Source organism: Falco peregrinus, chromosome 1, assembly GCF_023634155.1.
Source record: "Falco peregrinus isolate bFalPer1 chromosome 1, bFalPer1.pri, whole genome shotgun sequence".
NCBI lineage: Eukaryota > Metazoa > Chordata > Aves > Falconiformes > Falconidae > Falco > Falco peregrinus.
Genome location: NC_073721.1, coordinates 121,149,997 through 121,165,901, shown reverse-complemented (window position 1 = coordinate 121,165,901; position 15,905 = coordinate 121,149,997). Strand labels below are relative to the sequence as shown.

Here is a 15,905-nt window from a genome sequence, read left to right as displayed (position 1 = left end):
CCTGTATCAATGGCACATTGTAGGAAAAATCTGCAAACAGTAATCATTCAAAGAGAAATGTTTCCTGTTATCGACTTTAACTTCGTTGCTTTTATAATTTAACTGAATGGCTCCTTGTTCTTATGTAATGAGAAAAAAATACATCTTTTCAGCCTATCTTCTTCAGCCTTCTCTTTAATATTTACTAAATCTCAAATGCTCAGAAGAATCCATATAGTTTAATCTCTTTCTTCAGAGACACCACTTTTGATTGTACCTGTCATTTTTATTATATCCTGTTCTTTTGCTGTCTCCTCCTCTTTTGGGAGCAATATGGGCAAGAAGGAAAGGATTAGTGACAGAAAAGTTGGTCACAGCTCACCATCCAACTGATACAACAAGTATTTCTAGCATTCTATCCCCCTGAAGTATTTTCCTATTATGGTCCTGGGGATTTTTTTATTTTTTTATGTGCTTTGGTTTCTCTCACTGTAACACTCCCTACACACTCTCTTAAATTGTTATAATATTTAGAGCTAAATTATTTTTTCAGATGTGCTAACGAGTTGCTATTAGAGATATTTCAAATGCCATTGAAAGCCTAGAGAAGTCATTCTGCAATTGTACTTCACTTACCGTCTTGTCAGGAAGCCAGAAAAGCCACAAGTGAGAAATACTGCAAGACATTCTGAAAGCATTATAAGAAGTGCCCAATATAACTAAGCTAGCAAACAAAACCGAATTGATTTACATATTGAAAATTATGGAATGTGCTGTCTTTCTTCACTGAGTAAGCGTTCCCTGCACACCCAGAAGGGCACAATGTTCACTGCAGCACCCTGAAACACTCCCTGCTAACACTTTGAGAAGCATTCTCAAAGCCAGCGAGAAGATAAAAATGCAACAGAGCACAACACCACCACTGTTACAACTTTCATAAATCTAGTAATCATTGTACTAAATTTGCTTATCCAATTAAGGTGAAAACATTGGGTCATTTTGCGTGCCATCCATCTTCATAACGTCTGATTCAGTCTGCATGTTTTCAGCTACAGCTAAGTGGTAGCCAACAATTAAACCCATCGTAGCTGAAAATACGAACATGCATTAGGAGCTGTTAGGAAGATGTTCCTCGCTTGCATGCATAGGTTCAGACTGGAAGGAACTAATGAAACTCCCTCACTGTAAAACCTCTCTTGATTCTGGCTCCTCGTCATCGGATGTTCACCCCATTTGCTGCCGGCCTGGCACAGATTCACTGGCTTCAAACCTAATGCATGAGACATTGTACAAGTTACAAGCAAAGCTGATTAAACCTGTGCTATGCAGCACAGTATTTGGCTATTGAAAACTGTAATAAGAGTATAACACCTTTAGATTTATAATTCCTGAATTCAGTGCACTGCCATCAGAGGCTGACATCAAGAAAGAAACGGGGGGGAGCAGTGGGGAAAGGGACTGGAATCCTCCTTTCACACTCTTCTTTCGGCTTTTCACTATAAATTGCACCCTCTGGCCCTGGAAATGATAAATTAAACCGTTCCTCCCTGGCAGAAAAAGGAAAATATCAGGAAAATAGCTCTCAGCTGGCTGAAAAACAACCGTATGTGCTCGGTGGTTATTTCTATATCAGCTCACACTAGTTACTCCAGACTTTTTTTTTCTCATTGTTGTGTCTAGAACACAGCCAAACAAATAAGTACTAAGAGTGGAATTACTTTAGAAAAAGAAACCTACACTTCCTTCTTCGCAATGGCTCATGTCAGTACCTTATCTGGAAAATCAGTAACTTCATAAGCATCAACAGCCACAGAGATACGAGAATATCACCCAAATAAAGTAACCCTTTGTTGAGAGTTACCAGTTTCTCCTGGTAGATCCCAAACCCTGCACCTGTTACACTTCTACATGATATTTAAAACGTTTAAAAGAAAAGGGACTACCTTACCAGGGGCAGGCTGCCCCTCGGATTACCAACACCTTCCAATGTTGTGCTTCCTTTGCAGAAAAAGCAAGTCCAAAAGGAAAGTCCTAGGCGGGCCTGAGGCCCTTCCTCCGGGCGGGCGATGACAGAAGCTGACAGAATTAGATACACAGATCACAATACTGAGACACCGAGACAGCCTTTTCTTCCTGCAGCTGTGTCTTACAGCATATGGTAAATACCTGAACTTAAATTTGATAAGGCACCAGAAAAAGTCTAATCTCTGATTCTGCACAGGCTAATTACCCTGGGGAAATCAGTGTTAGAATTATTTTTAGTACTAACAAGCATCAAAGGGAGCGCACTGCTGAAGTGTAGCTAACATCTTCATTGCATAGGTGACTTGCTGCAAAAGCGGGGTCATGTCTTGGCCAGCTTCCAAATCTTGCCACTGCATTTGAGCTCCAGCTTCCCTATAGGGCTTCAGATGATGCCAGTCTCTTGACACAGATCCTGCTCTTCTATTGCTGTATTGTTACAGACTCATTTGCAAAGCGTAGTGGGATGCTAAACTTAAAAAATAAAATAACTTGACCTGTTGCTGTCAACCAAATTCGTACAAGTGCTTCATAAAAGACAATTTCATACGCTTCAACAGAAATAAGATGACCAAAAGAAATAAGTCTTATTTTCTTGATGTAAGATGAAAGAAATCTGCACTCCTTGCAGAACGCCACAAATACTGCCTAGGGTACATACAAAGCTTAAGAAAAGCATATTTATTATATGCAGATAATACAGACATCTTAAGTAAAGACTTTTTCTTTTTCTTTTTTTTTTTTTTTGTTTTGAGTTTGTTCTTTTGGGGGAGAGGTTTTTTTTACAGATCCCTGGGGTTTTAGGCTCTGGGCTTTTAGATCCCATGCTCAGCTTTTCATTTTTTAATTGGCTCAAATGTGATGAGTTCTATCTTTCACAAACACATGAAACAAGTACACATCTTCTTCCACTTATCAGACAAGAGAGGAACAGGGATGTTCCAACTCCTTAGAGACTCTTTTGCACAATCTGGAGAGCTTTTTTCTCAACATTTATGCACAGACAGTAGCTATGAGAACTAACAGAACAACCAGCTGCTATAAGCATCTTAAAATAGCATCTGATAGTGAAAGTTACTGAAAAAAACCCTGCACCTGCCTCCAGCTTATGAAAGTATTACTTTTGCTTTGCTTCTGTCTATTCTAAAACAGAAGAAAAATCATGAGTACGTATGGGGGAAATAAAGGAAGAAGTGTTTGGGTGTATTTTTACAAAAATGTTTCACAAGTTCCTTCCACTCTTTCAGCCTCCTTCAAAATACTGCAGCTTGTAATGGTACCTGTGCAAGCCAGAAAGCCCCTTCAATCTTTTCAGTCTAATTCATGGGACTGTACCAAGCTGGTACAATCAAATATGATCTTTGCAGTGCAGTCACACCTGCCAAGCATCAGACCTCTCGGAGGACACCTATGCATGAAGATCTGCTTCCTGCAGCCCTGTACCGCAGGAGACGATGTGCACATCAAACCAGACTCCAAGAAAGATCCTGGAGTGACAGATTCTGCCCTTGGAAGGCACTGTGCCACATGCTGAGAACACGACAGCAATCAGGATATTTCTTCAACATTGGCTGTATCTGTTTTATAACTTATCTCCTCGTTCCCAGTCACATCAGGTGACCCGTGGGGAAGGTGGTACCCAGAGCAGGGCACCTCCAGGAGCAGGGGAAGAGGGAAAGCTGATGAGCAGCAAGGGGAAGGACAGATACAGGTACAAGCAGAGCAAGAGCGAGATAAGGAGAGCTCTAAAATAATTAGACAAATGAGAGCTTTATCAGTGTTCACATGAGGAGCAACACAAGATTAAGAGAGTGGCTGGGACCCACGTGTTGAGGGAGCTGGTGCCCATTCAGAGGAGCTCTGGGGGGAACCCAGCCCTGCAGCATCCTTCCTCCACACTCTCTCCCTTCAAGCCCTTGTTCATGTGTCTCATAACAAAAGGTATATTTTTATAACAAGAGGTGCACAGAAATAGATCATTCCTTTTCATAACTCTCAGGGAAAACAAACCTAGGAAGGAAATTGGAGACTCATTTCCACTGGAGGCCAAATCAGCCAGTGCCTTTTACTAGCACTTAAGTCACATATTTAAATAAAGTAAGTTTGTATTTATATGCAAATTACTTGTCCTTGTGCCAGCATTGCTCCCTAAATAACTACTATTACTGTCACACCACTGACCAAAACTCACAGACTACAGAGGAAAGATCTATTAAAAGCTCTGCGTGATTCCTTATTTAACAACAATAATAGAATTGTTTAGGTTGGAAAAGCCCATTAAGGTCATCGAGTCCAACCGTCAATCCAGCACTGCCAAGTCCACCACTAAACCATGTCCCTAAGCACCACATCTACACAGCTTGTAAATAGCTCCGGGGATGGTGACTCAACCAGGTCCCTGGGGAGCCTGTTCCTGTGCTTGACAACCATTTCAGTGAAGAAATCTTCCCTAATACCCAATTTAAACGTCCCCTGGCTTGAGTCCATTTCTTCTTGTCTTATCACTTGCTACTTGAAAGAAGAGACTGACACTCAGCTCTGTTCAGGTAGTTACGAAAGTGGCCTAAACACAACACTTTTGATCCGTAGAAGTGGCCTGATGCTAATTTGAGCAGGACAAAGGCCTACGCTAAGCAGACTGTTAGTTTGCCCTCTCTTCTTCCTTACTACAGATTGTTCCTCTTCAACGTGGCACATGCCAGGGCCAGAGCTCACGGTGAAAGCTGGGCACACAGGAGAGCTGAGATTACTTTGAATCCCTATTGATCTGTGTGATTACATGTCTTTTCACAGATTTAACATCTCCACACAGTTTGGGTCCATCTACAGATAAAATGACCCAGTGTTTTTACAGTCTCTTAATCTGCAAAGGCAGAAGGCTGAAGGCAACTGCCCTTCAAGACAACAGGGGTCGGCGCGTTGTAGCTATCACTGGAATGAGGGAATTGCACCAGTAACTGCCCTCATTTTCTGCCAGAGCCACCAGTCTCCTCACAGAAAATCACTGCACTTACATTTCTGGGGTAGTGCACTGCCACTGAGAACGCTGACAGGGACACTGGAAAATCCACATATAAGTAAGTCCCTTAGGATGCTCTTGATGAATCCAAATGTTTGTGGGTTTCAGTGCCATCTCCTCCACAGCCATCAGTACAACTAACTCGTACTAGTTAACAGCACAGAGATAGACACAGACAGAGATCACAACCACAAGTGAAATGGAAATCCTGGGAGAAGCACAGGGGAGTTTAAATGAAGAATAAAACAAATGTTTAAGCATTCAAAGCAGTCATCTGATCCTCAGCCTCAGAAGGCAGTTATTCACGGCCACAATGAATCTGTGTCTGAACTCCAGGCTACAACTGGTAAACAAGTGTTAATTTGTGGGGGACACAAAAAGCCCTCCTTGTCACTGGCATGTTTTTTCTGTTAAGTATTGCTGGAAGACACACACACTATCTGTTAAATCTCCAAGAAGTCAACTTTGAGTATGCAGAACCATTGCACACTTATACCCATGTTACAAGCACAATAATTCTAAGCACAAAGCTCCCCTGTGTATTTTTTTTCAACACACATGAACATTTTAGTGGGCTTCATGGATCCTCAGCTACTCCAAAATTCAGTTTGGAGTGATCAGGGATAAGACGCTCAGAAAAATACTGGAGCAGGAGTAGATAATTACTAGGGAACAGCTCCTGACAATAAAGATCTTTGAAAGCCAGGGGTTTGTATTGGCTAAATGACAATAAGAGTATCGTATAGCTGCTACAGAAAGGGTGGAAAAAGGCAATTTTAGGAGAAATTTTAACAATCAGCAATAAGGGATGCTTTTACAGATGACAGTAGTTTTGATAATGTCTTAAGTTATATGGCTAACTTCATAAAGTTAAGCAGCTTTTCTGTAGGAATTTGGCTCACTGGCATTACACTGGCACCCTGGTCACTTGACCTGATATCATGGATAATTTTCCTCGGTGTTTTCAGTTTCTAACCCAGAATTTTCCAAAATATTCTGTCCTCTCTGGGCTCCAGTAAGGGCTTCTTTGATACTACACCGCTCCGACTGCACGTCCTGTCGGTGACTGTCGGTCACAGGTCCTGGGGACACGGACCTCTGATCTCACCCAGGATGGCTGTCATCACTTTGCACAGAACCAGTTGCTGGAGCCATTATCCCAGAGCCGGGGCCGACGTGGGTATCACACAGCAGCGCTTGACCCCACCGCCTGCCTTACTTCGGCATCTGCAGCACAACACATTACTCATTCACACACACCCTTAAACGCATTTTGGAAGAAGAGGGAAGGAAACACCCCACGCTTTGAGGAATGCTGTCAGGGATCAGCAATTCATGGCAGAACTTGCATGCATCTTTAAAAGCATTATTCATTCCCCCTGTACTCCATGAAATGATGGGATGATTGCCTTATCTGTTGGCACGAGACATCCAAACCTCAACATAAAAATATATTTTACATAGAATTCAAGAGATTCTCCATTCAGAGACAGTTTGCTGGATTTTATTGCATTTCAGTTGCATCCAGAGACCTCTTGGCAGCTCCATGGTGCATCCAGGTGGCAGGGCCATGAAGATGTTAATGTCTGTCCAAATCAAATTACTTTTATTGTGAAAAACTGCAGACACATTACACAGTCCTTAAAACACACTTCTGTCCTGATTCATCCAGGGTAAATTTGCCATAGGCAGGGTGGAGTAAAGTTTGCTAAACTTTAAATACCTTCCCTTAAGAATATCTACACCTCCTTGCTCATGCCACCCAACCACACTGGCCAACCATTTGTACACTGTTACCACAGTGGGTTTTTTTGGGTTTAATTTTCTTTTCATGCATACATAGCTCCAGGCAGGATAGCTTAGAACAGATCAAACTGACCACTACGCTTGTCATTATCATGCCCCATTCACATATTCTCAAACTAAATGTTAAGTGCATAAATCATGGCCATTTAGCCCCTAATTAACAAACAAAATGAAGAGTTTATTAATCATGGATGTTTAGTTCTGGTGAATACTAACTAAAAGGCATTTTAATTTGGCTACCACAATTATACAATCTCCTGAGTTTGTTTATGGATTCAAACCACAGAGCTCAAAACCAAGACTTTTGCAACAGATGACAATAAAAAAACCTTTCAGGTCATTTTTTAGGAATGTTTTTTAATGGATTTAAGAGCTATCTGCATTCCAGCTACCTGTGTCTAACAGATATGGGCAAGAGTCACTAATCTGGCAAGTGTCCTGAAACAAAAACTGCTCACAGTGAGCTAAATAGATTAGATTTTCTGGTTCACACAACTTTTGCACCTAAGTAGATGAATGCTTGATCTTCTTCAGCTTTCATTTGCTTACTATCAAAGGCCAGACAGACTTTTTGCTGAATATTACTATGAGGCATCTAAGGTTGTTTGGCGGATGTTAGGAACCAGAAACATTCCTGAACTGGAGGAAACAGGCTGCATTTCAAAATGCAAATGTTTTCCCCTGGCTTGTAATGAGATTTGTGTCCTAAATTACAGTTTTACAGAGCTGAACAAAGTTCAGCCAATTGTACATTTAAAAAAAATAAATTAATAAAACAACCAAAACCAAACCACACCCCAGCCACAAAGGTACTATCACCATTACCGCTATCTACATTTGGGTAGGGAGCGTCTGTTCTAAAGTAACTACAAGCAACCCCAAATAACAGAACTTCTACAAAATCCACTACAATATATAACTGGAATTACATGTTTGCATCCAAAAAGAAAAACAAGACAAAACAAAACCCTACAGTTAATTGTTTCCAAGTACAAGAAACTGGGAACAAAGCCTGCTATTGAATGAGCATTAATGATTTGCCATTTGCTTCTGCAGATGTTTCCCATGAGGGAAGACAGCAAAAAAACATTCCACTTGAAACCCAGGGAAGCAGTGACAGGGAGCTGAGTTATGTTAACTCATTCATTTGGATATTTTTATTTGAAATTGTCAAAAACATTAGGCTCAATAGGATTTTACTTTAAGGGGAACTTGTATGCAACAAATTTCAAAGAACTGAGCTCCATAATCCCTTCTCACTTAAACCCAAATGAGGCAGGATTTTTAAAAAAAAATCATAGCCATGATAATATGAGCAAAGAGAGTCTGCCCCATCCTCGCTGACAGCTCCAGACCACCGCCACCTCCACATCAATGGCAACAAAGGCAAATGTCTGCTCAAATAAATTAGTATGGACATCTCATTTCTATTCATCTCCCATTAAGACCTTATCACACAATAAAGATTATATGCCCCGTCATGGGCAGAATATAGTTTAGTGCAGGGCTTATCTATTTAGGAGCAAAGAACGAAAGCACACACTCATAAATCCTGAAAAGACAACAGAGCTACTTCTGCATCTTAATTTATGATGTTACATGGAGCTGGAAATCTTTTACTTCCGAATTAGCTCTTATCTCTGATCTTAAGGCAGCAAAACTGTACGGTTCCAAGGATTTCCAAAACAATGAAGTCTGCCCAAACCTAAAATTTCCAGTAAAGCAAAATTTACTTTGCAGACTCCTAGTTCTTAGGAGTGGGCAGCAAGAAGAATTGTCAAGGGTAAAAGTACTTCCCAGAAAGGAAGGATATGAATAAGATGTCCCTTTTTTATTTCCCCCATCCCAAAAGGCCAACAAAACAAAGATCTCAGAACCTTCGTTATTATTTTCCTTGTATTTTAGCAAGTTGTTTTTGTGGGAAAGTGAAAACAAGTTAGTGAAGGAGCATCTGTGTAAATACATACGAAACAGGCACCCACCACAGCAGGCAGAAACGTCACCCTCTGGGTCACTTGGCTCCAAGTCTCACCATACAGTAACCAAGAAACCAGAAGCAAGCAATCAAGCTAACTAGTTTTAACTAAGGACCACCAGAAAGTGTCTCCAAGAAGCTCTCCTGTAAGACCGAAGGTGGTCACATCGTGCATCCTACCCACCCACAAGAGGGTACTCTGCTGGTGGTGGGGATGGGACACCTACATGACTAAATTGGAAATATTCCAGCATCAATTCCACGAGCAGCCTTGAAGGTTCCCAGCTCAAGGATCTGCTTTCCTTAGACAAGCAGGAGCTAAAGACAACAGGAATGTGCAGAAATACGCTATTTGTCACCATCAGCCCCGATGCAGAGCTTAACAGGAGGCAGCATAAGCATCAAGACTAAAGATTAGAAGAATGCCTAAAGGTCAGCAGACTGCTTATATGAACAAAAAACCAAAAAAGCTTCCTTAAAAAAAGTGGTATACATTTAAGAAAATAGAAATCAAAACCAAAACCATAACATCTCCAGATTTTCACACAATAATAAATTATTTTATAAGAGACGAAACAGTGAAGCTTTGCAGCAGTAGTGTAGCCTTGCAAAATGTCAGATCAATCTGCATTCTTAACAGATGGTTACCAATAGCCAGTTAATCAAAACTTAAGGAAGCACAGCACAGCACACTATTTACTGCAGGTTTTTCCACAAAGTCTGAAAATGGATGTTACATCTAACATTCACCTGCCTGGAGCTGTTCTGGATAAAGCAGCAGTGATCTGAGAAAAACCCATCTGAATTTTCATCACATACAGTGTGTCAGCGGCCTGCATCACTCCAAATATTGATTTAGCCCAATAAGCTGCCTCTAACTGACCAAAAGCAGATGCTCAGGGAAAGAAAATAAGGTCAGGAAATTATATCATGATTCTGCCTGCAAAATAATCTCCTGGTTTCCAGGAATCTGTGATTTAGGGGCTGCTTCAGCTGGAAATTGTATCTGCATCTTTGTGATTAACAGTCCTAGCACACTTTTTCTCTATTAATTTGCCTAACAACTTTTAAAATCCATTTATATCTTAAGCAACAGGAAGATACTACAGTAATGAGTTCCATTGAGAAATTATACTTGTGTGAAACAGTATCTCCTTTTATTGAAAAGTACCTCAGAAAAAAGAGTCATTTCATTTTGCTCATTATTCTCACTTCTTTAAAATCTGGAGTTATGTGAAATTATGAGTAAATGTTCTCTGTTTACTCCGTATCACTCAGATTTTGCCTGCTTCTGTGTTATCCCCTCTAACACTCTCTCTTAACTGAAAAGCACAGACCATTCAAGAACCCTGGTTAATGTTACACCATCCAAACTTCTTAACTGGCACACACAACAGGCATACAAAATCTATTTTTTTTCCCCTAAGATAATTGATTTATCTGAATATATAATGTTGTGCAAAACATCCAAATTTTAAAACCATCTAGGAATGCTTCAAGAAAAGTTAATTAACGTCTTCTTATCCAGTCTTATCATTGGGTGTAACTAACCAAATATTTTTTAAGCTGAAAGAATAGGTTGAAGTGTTTGCAAATCACCTTTGTGATCTGTTGTGCAGCTTAAAGGACTGCATTTTTTGATAAGTAAGAGACCTAGCAATTCCTACACACTTTTTAAAAACAATAGCAAAAGCCTCCTTTATACTAGTGCAGAACAGCTATGTGATGAGTTAGTGCAAATAAAATTACACTCTTGCAGATATTTACCCCAGCACAGTGAAGCATGCTGCACTGGGGTGCTGAAAGCCTAGTCTGCTTTAGGAGGCGGCATCCTCAGGGCAGGACAGACAGGCTGCACATCCATAATGCCTTACTACTCACAAGATATCCATGATCCAAGGAAGATGGAGAACATTAACAGAAATGAAGCCTCCATTAACAAGGCTTCCTTATTACTGATCCCTAAATTGCACCAGATCCATCTGCCCACACAGGAATCACCCCACTCCGTGGCAATGCTGGTAAACCTGTAGCTACACCCAAACTAATTTCTTCAAGCAAGAAATTGCCAAGCATATAATAAGGTAATCAATCATTTGATCGAACATGAGAGACTTGGCCTAGTTTCTCATATCGTTATCGGCCCTCATTAGGACCCTCACACAGAATGCAATGGGGAGTTAATCCTTATGTGAATACAGAAGAAAAACCTTGCCATTGGGACACATAAATTGCCTAAATATGAATATTCCTTCTGCTTCGATGGTTTGATTTTATAGCATCAACAGCTTAGAAAATAAGAGGTGCACTCACGTACAGCTGTTCTGCTGATGCTCTATCTGAAACCAGAGCTCAAAGGCACTCACGTTTCTGGTATCTGCACAATCCTGCAAAGACCAATTTAGTTTTGAGAAACAGCCTCCTGGGACCCAGGGAGCATTTAACTCCTAACTTTGGTAGGAACAGGTTGAAAAAAAATCTTCCTTTTGCTTATAAAGAAGCTTCTATGCAACTGTGTTATCTAATAAATACAACCAGAAGTAAAATGGGAATGTGGGAAGGGTGCCAATGTAAATCCTCCAAATCTGAGGAAATCAGGAGCAATTTTCCACTCAGGGATGGAAACGGCGTGGAGGAAATGCAGAGCATATTTAGCATGCTTTGCTCTCTTCTGCTAAGGTGAAGTTTCCCTCCCTCCCTCACCACCAGCCAGGCTGCTGCCCAAGCAGCGGGACCCCAACCAGTATGGAGATGCTGACCCCACCTCTCTGTACCTTGGGAGACTGAAATTTGAGGCCCCATACCAAAATTAGTTCATGATATGGGAGTGAATGACCGAAACTGGTAAAACCTGAGATTCTTGTAACGAAGTGACAGCACAAACTGTTACATGCGTCCTGCATAAATTTCATGGCCACTAGTGGAGGCCTCATGACTACCTTCAGTTATAATCAAAAAATTAGTTTTAGAGATGAGATGGGCAAATCAGCAGCATGTAGACTAAAGCAGCAGAAGCAGACACTCAATACTGCTTGGAAATCTCAGAGGGAGGAACCGGGAAGCTTCTGGGATGAGGTTTATCCCATCCCGAGCCCACCCTGGCTACACACGGTCTGACCCCAGCTTCATCACTGGCAGCCCCAAATCCCAGTGAACTTCAACATTCAAACACAACTACTACTCTCCTCAGGAGCATTTCTTGCCTGAGCAGGTACATTTTTTTAACAATTATCTGTTCAAGTAAGAGGAATTTCAGCAGTGCAGTTAGTCAGAAAGCAACTGCAAAAGCCACTGGGAAAAAAAAAAAAAAAAACTTGCAGTGAAGTTGAGCCAGTTATGGTACTAATGACCCCAAATGACGTGGTAAGTAGCAATTCTAGCCCTCTTGATTTATGCACTGGCCAAAGAGGGGTGATTACAAGAGCCCATATGCTGTATAGACACCCACCTGCCACTGACCATCAACGACAGAGATGCCCCCCTCATACCCTTGTTTCTTAACACCTTAAATTAATAGAATCAAAGTTAAACACTTCTCAACAGCACAAAACTTACCATCCCCATGAAAAAAAAAGTGCCAAAAATTAAGAAATAAAACGAAAGTTTCCTCTCTGCACTGTTTTCTTCAAGTTGTTCTTCACACAGCTACTGCAAAGTGAAACTACACATGCTGAATTCATCTTCAGACTGCATCGAATGAAAGTCTATTTGCTTTACAACAAGCTACTTTATGATGGCACTGAACAGCAGCAAGAAATCAAACAAGTAAGATTATCACTCAAATACACCCATTCATCCCGACAGCTAAATGTACCCACTCAACAGTATGAGAACGAATCAAAATCATTGCAAAATACATGATAAATTCTACAGCTTAACCACAGAAAATTAATACAAAAATATCCAGGTGAGAATTTCTATTTTCTTAATGCCACGTAGTACTAATCCAGCCTGTAGTAATCTAGTAATTGAGCAACTGACTGTCATAAAACTAAGGGCACCAGTTGGTTTCTTGCCAGTTGCCATAGTTGTGCTATGCTACCATCAATGAAAAATTACACTATTTCTCATTATAAGCACATCAACAGATGCTTTTAAACACCTACCCCTTATATCTTAGATTTCCCTCAAAGGTACCCTTTAAGGCAGCTTTGCTATACTGATGCACCTGTTTGAATGTTTTTCTTTGTGTTTGTTTATTTTAGAGATTGTTTTATGAAGTTGCTTATTTTTCTAACTACAGTCAATAACCAAACAAGTCCATTTCGGTAAACAAGTGCACCTAGGAATGAATCAGTTCAGTGAAAGCTGGCTGGGAAGGAAGCCAATTTCTCCAGCATAATATTCGCACCTAAAAAAACGACAACAGAAATACTCACACAAGGTTCAGGTATCTCGTGCAGCATCACTAAAGCAATACACAGCAAAGCAAGGAACAGAGAGGAGCCTCGAGCCTCCCACTACAAAGTTAGTTCTCGTGGGTACCTGGGTAAGTGCAAACAGCGATAGCAATGTGGCTGGCTCAAAATAGGTAAAATCCAAGGAGTCTCCAGAAAACAAAACCAAACCAAACCAAACACACACACAAAACCCAACACCCATGAACACCCCCCCCTCCTACAACCGGCTGAGACTTTCCTCTGCAAGTGAATTCGCGCCGTATTTAAAGCAACACGAGAGGCCGCGCTAAGCACCAAAGCAGGTGGCAGCAGCGAACTGCCAGCAGGGCTGCCGCCCCCCCCCGCAAAGCGGGGATCCCAGCGGGGCACCGAGCGCCGGGCACTGCGGGCGCGCACGCTGCGCGGCGGGGTTTACCTGTTGGCCGGCGCAGCCCATCCCGCCCGGCGCGCCGCACCGCCGCCGCGCTCACCCCGCCAGCGCCGTCCCGGGCGGGCACGTGTCGCTGTCACCGCCGCCCCCGGCGCCTCCCGGGGCGGAGCCGCCGCCGGCACCTCCCTGCGCGCTGCCCGGAACCTCCCGGGCTTACCGCAACCCACCGCCCCGCGGCCCCCCCGGCGCAGCCCGCCTCGGAGCATCCCCGCCCGCCCCACGGACCGTTTCCCTCGGAGCATCCCCGGCAGCACCCCCCCGCCCGCCCCCCCAGGCCTGTACCCTTCCCCGCTCCCCACACTGCTGCGCCCAAAGGTTCCCCGAGCCAATCCAAAACTCCGAGGGGTTTGTCCCAGGGCAGAGGGGAAGGTGGGGGCAGAGGGCGGGGGGCTGGCAGCACCCCCCTGCAGAGCCCCGGGTGAGGGTGGAGCTGGAAAGGAAACTCCGTGAATGACTACAGGCAAAGGGAAATAAAATCAACAGCAGCGCTGCCACGTAACGCTCCTTCTTGGCTGCATCTCCCAATACTTTTTCTTGGCGGCATCTCCAGGTGCCTGACAAGGGAGCCAAGTACCACAGCCGTGCGTTTCAGGCAAGGAAACTGAGCAGGACTGCATAAGGACTTGCTTACCTGGCACGTCTGCCGTTGAAACAAGGACCCACATGTGTTTCTTCATGAGTTTGCCACAGCATGGAAGGGCAGATGCTACCCAGCAGCACCTCCAACACCAGCTTGTTTCTGGAGCACTCCTGGCTTTCACACTCCACTACACACCTTCTCCGACACCTCATGCACGTCACACGTCAGCACTCCAGCCTGTGAGGTTTAACCTCCCTTGAGTGTGGTATCACCACAGGAGGCACAGAGCAATGAGGGCTAAGAGAAAAAAAAAAAAAAGCTTAGTGATGGAACTTATTTACATTCCATGCCTATCACTCTGATCAACTGAAATTGCACCTTGTCTAAGAGCATAGCTGACGTAGTGACACTCACCTCATATCATCTACAGAAACCTAGTGATGCAATCACATTATGCCATTGCAAAATAGAAATTGCCATGTACATGTGGATATGCGGTCAGGGTTTGTCATAGCGCAAAGAATCAGTCCACTAATGACTGAGTAAAAACATGGGGGAAACATTATAAAAGTCATTACTCCAACTCTTTCAACCAGATCTGAAGAGGAGGAATTCACATGTATGCACAGTCCCACATGGATCCACAAGATCAGGAGCAAGAAGCTACATGTCAGCAAGATTGTTGCTTGAACATGTGAGCAATCTTACAGGATCAGGGCAAAGAAAAAAAACCAACACTTGGCAAGGTTTTGTTTTCCCTCCTGACTTAAAGATCACATTTGAATGGCCAGATCCTAATGTTCCAGCACAGCCTGGGCAATACCAACAGTTACTGCGGCCGATACCGTATCAGGAGGTATGCAGCAACTCCTGCAGTACACAACTTCCTACGGTTTTGCTAAATGCTGAGCAGGCCAGTTTCACTCAGCACATGCAATCAGAAATTTAGAGGGAAGTTGGCTGATAACAGAAAACTACTCAGCCACCTAAACTGAAAACAGAGAAGAAAGAAAACTTGTACCACTTGTCATCCTTTCATCTAAACCAAGGCAGGTATCAGGTTCAAATAATAAGGCAAGGCTGGAACAAAACCAACACAGCCTTTAAAATACTTTTTTGTTTGCTCTGTGATCCCAAAAAATGTGTCTCAGAAAGAGTTCTCTGTGTGTTTTGTCAAAGACTACAGCCAAGAGAGAAAAAACTGTAAACATGCCCAAGGGCAATCTAATAAAGGCAGCTGCTGGTTTTTGGAGTAGCAAAAAACGTAGCTTGCGTGCATGTCTGCCAAAATAAAACGTAACAGTGCTTCTTGGATGCAACAGGGGGAAGACAGAGAGACAAGAATTAAATTCTCGTGCCCAGTATCCACCAAAATGAGAAGAGCTTGCCACGAGTTAGTAGCAATAAAAAGATAAATCAATTAACTATTACAAGACTACCCAAATAAGGGCTCTTGAAAAAATTAGCTTGAGAAATTTTCTTCTCTTGAATATAAGTCCTGAGTAAATATAATGGTGTCATTGGTGATAACTGCTGCAGCTGCATTGGAACATGCCGGTTACCAGCCCTACATGTGGCCTTTGTGTTTCATCCCATCAGGATCATGTCACTGCTTCTATTTGTCCTTCCACAGTGCATATGCAACAGGTGGGAAGCCAGTATATGTTCACCGTGTGCCACGTTGGGAAAAATGT

The 15,905-nt window shown here is 42.6% G+C and overlaps 1 protein-coding gene across 5 annotated transcripts in view; it reads right to left on the bottom strand.

Moving 5' to 3' along the window:
• Positions 1 to 14,525, bottom strand: part of MCTP2 (multiple C2 and transmembrane domain containing 2) — a 127,566-nt gene extending 113,041 nt beyond the window's left edge. For 2 of the 5 annotated variants that reach the window (XM_055818516.1, XM_055818518.1), the window contains exon 1: positions 13,617 to 13,707. In XM_055818516.1, coding sequence (XP_055674491.1) covers positions 13,617 to 13,637 — 21 coding nt within the window. In that variant the 5' untranslated portion in view covers positions 13,638 to 13,707. Of the gene's footprint in view, positions 1 to 11,114; positions 11,189 to 13,616; positions 13,708 to 14,262 lie in introns of those variants that run through there. The other 3 variants (XM_055818540.1, XM_055818535.1, XM_055818530.1) reach the window with 3 other exon arrangements.
• Positions 14,526 to 15,905: the final 1,380 nt, after the last annotated feature.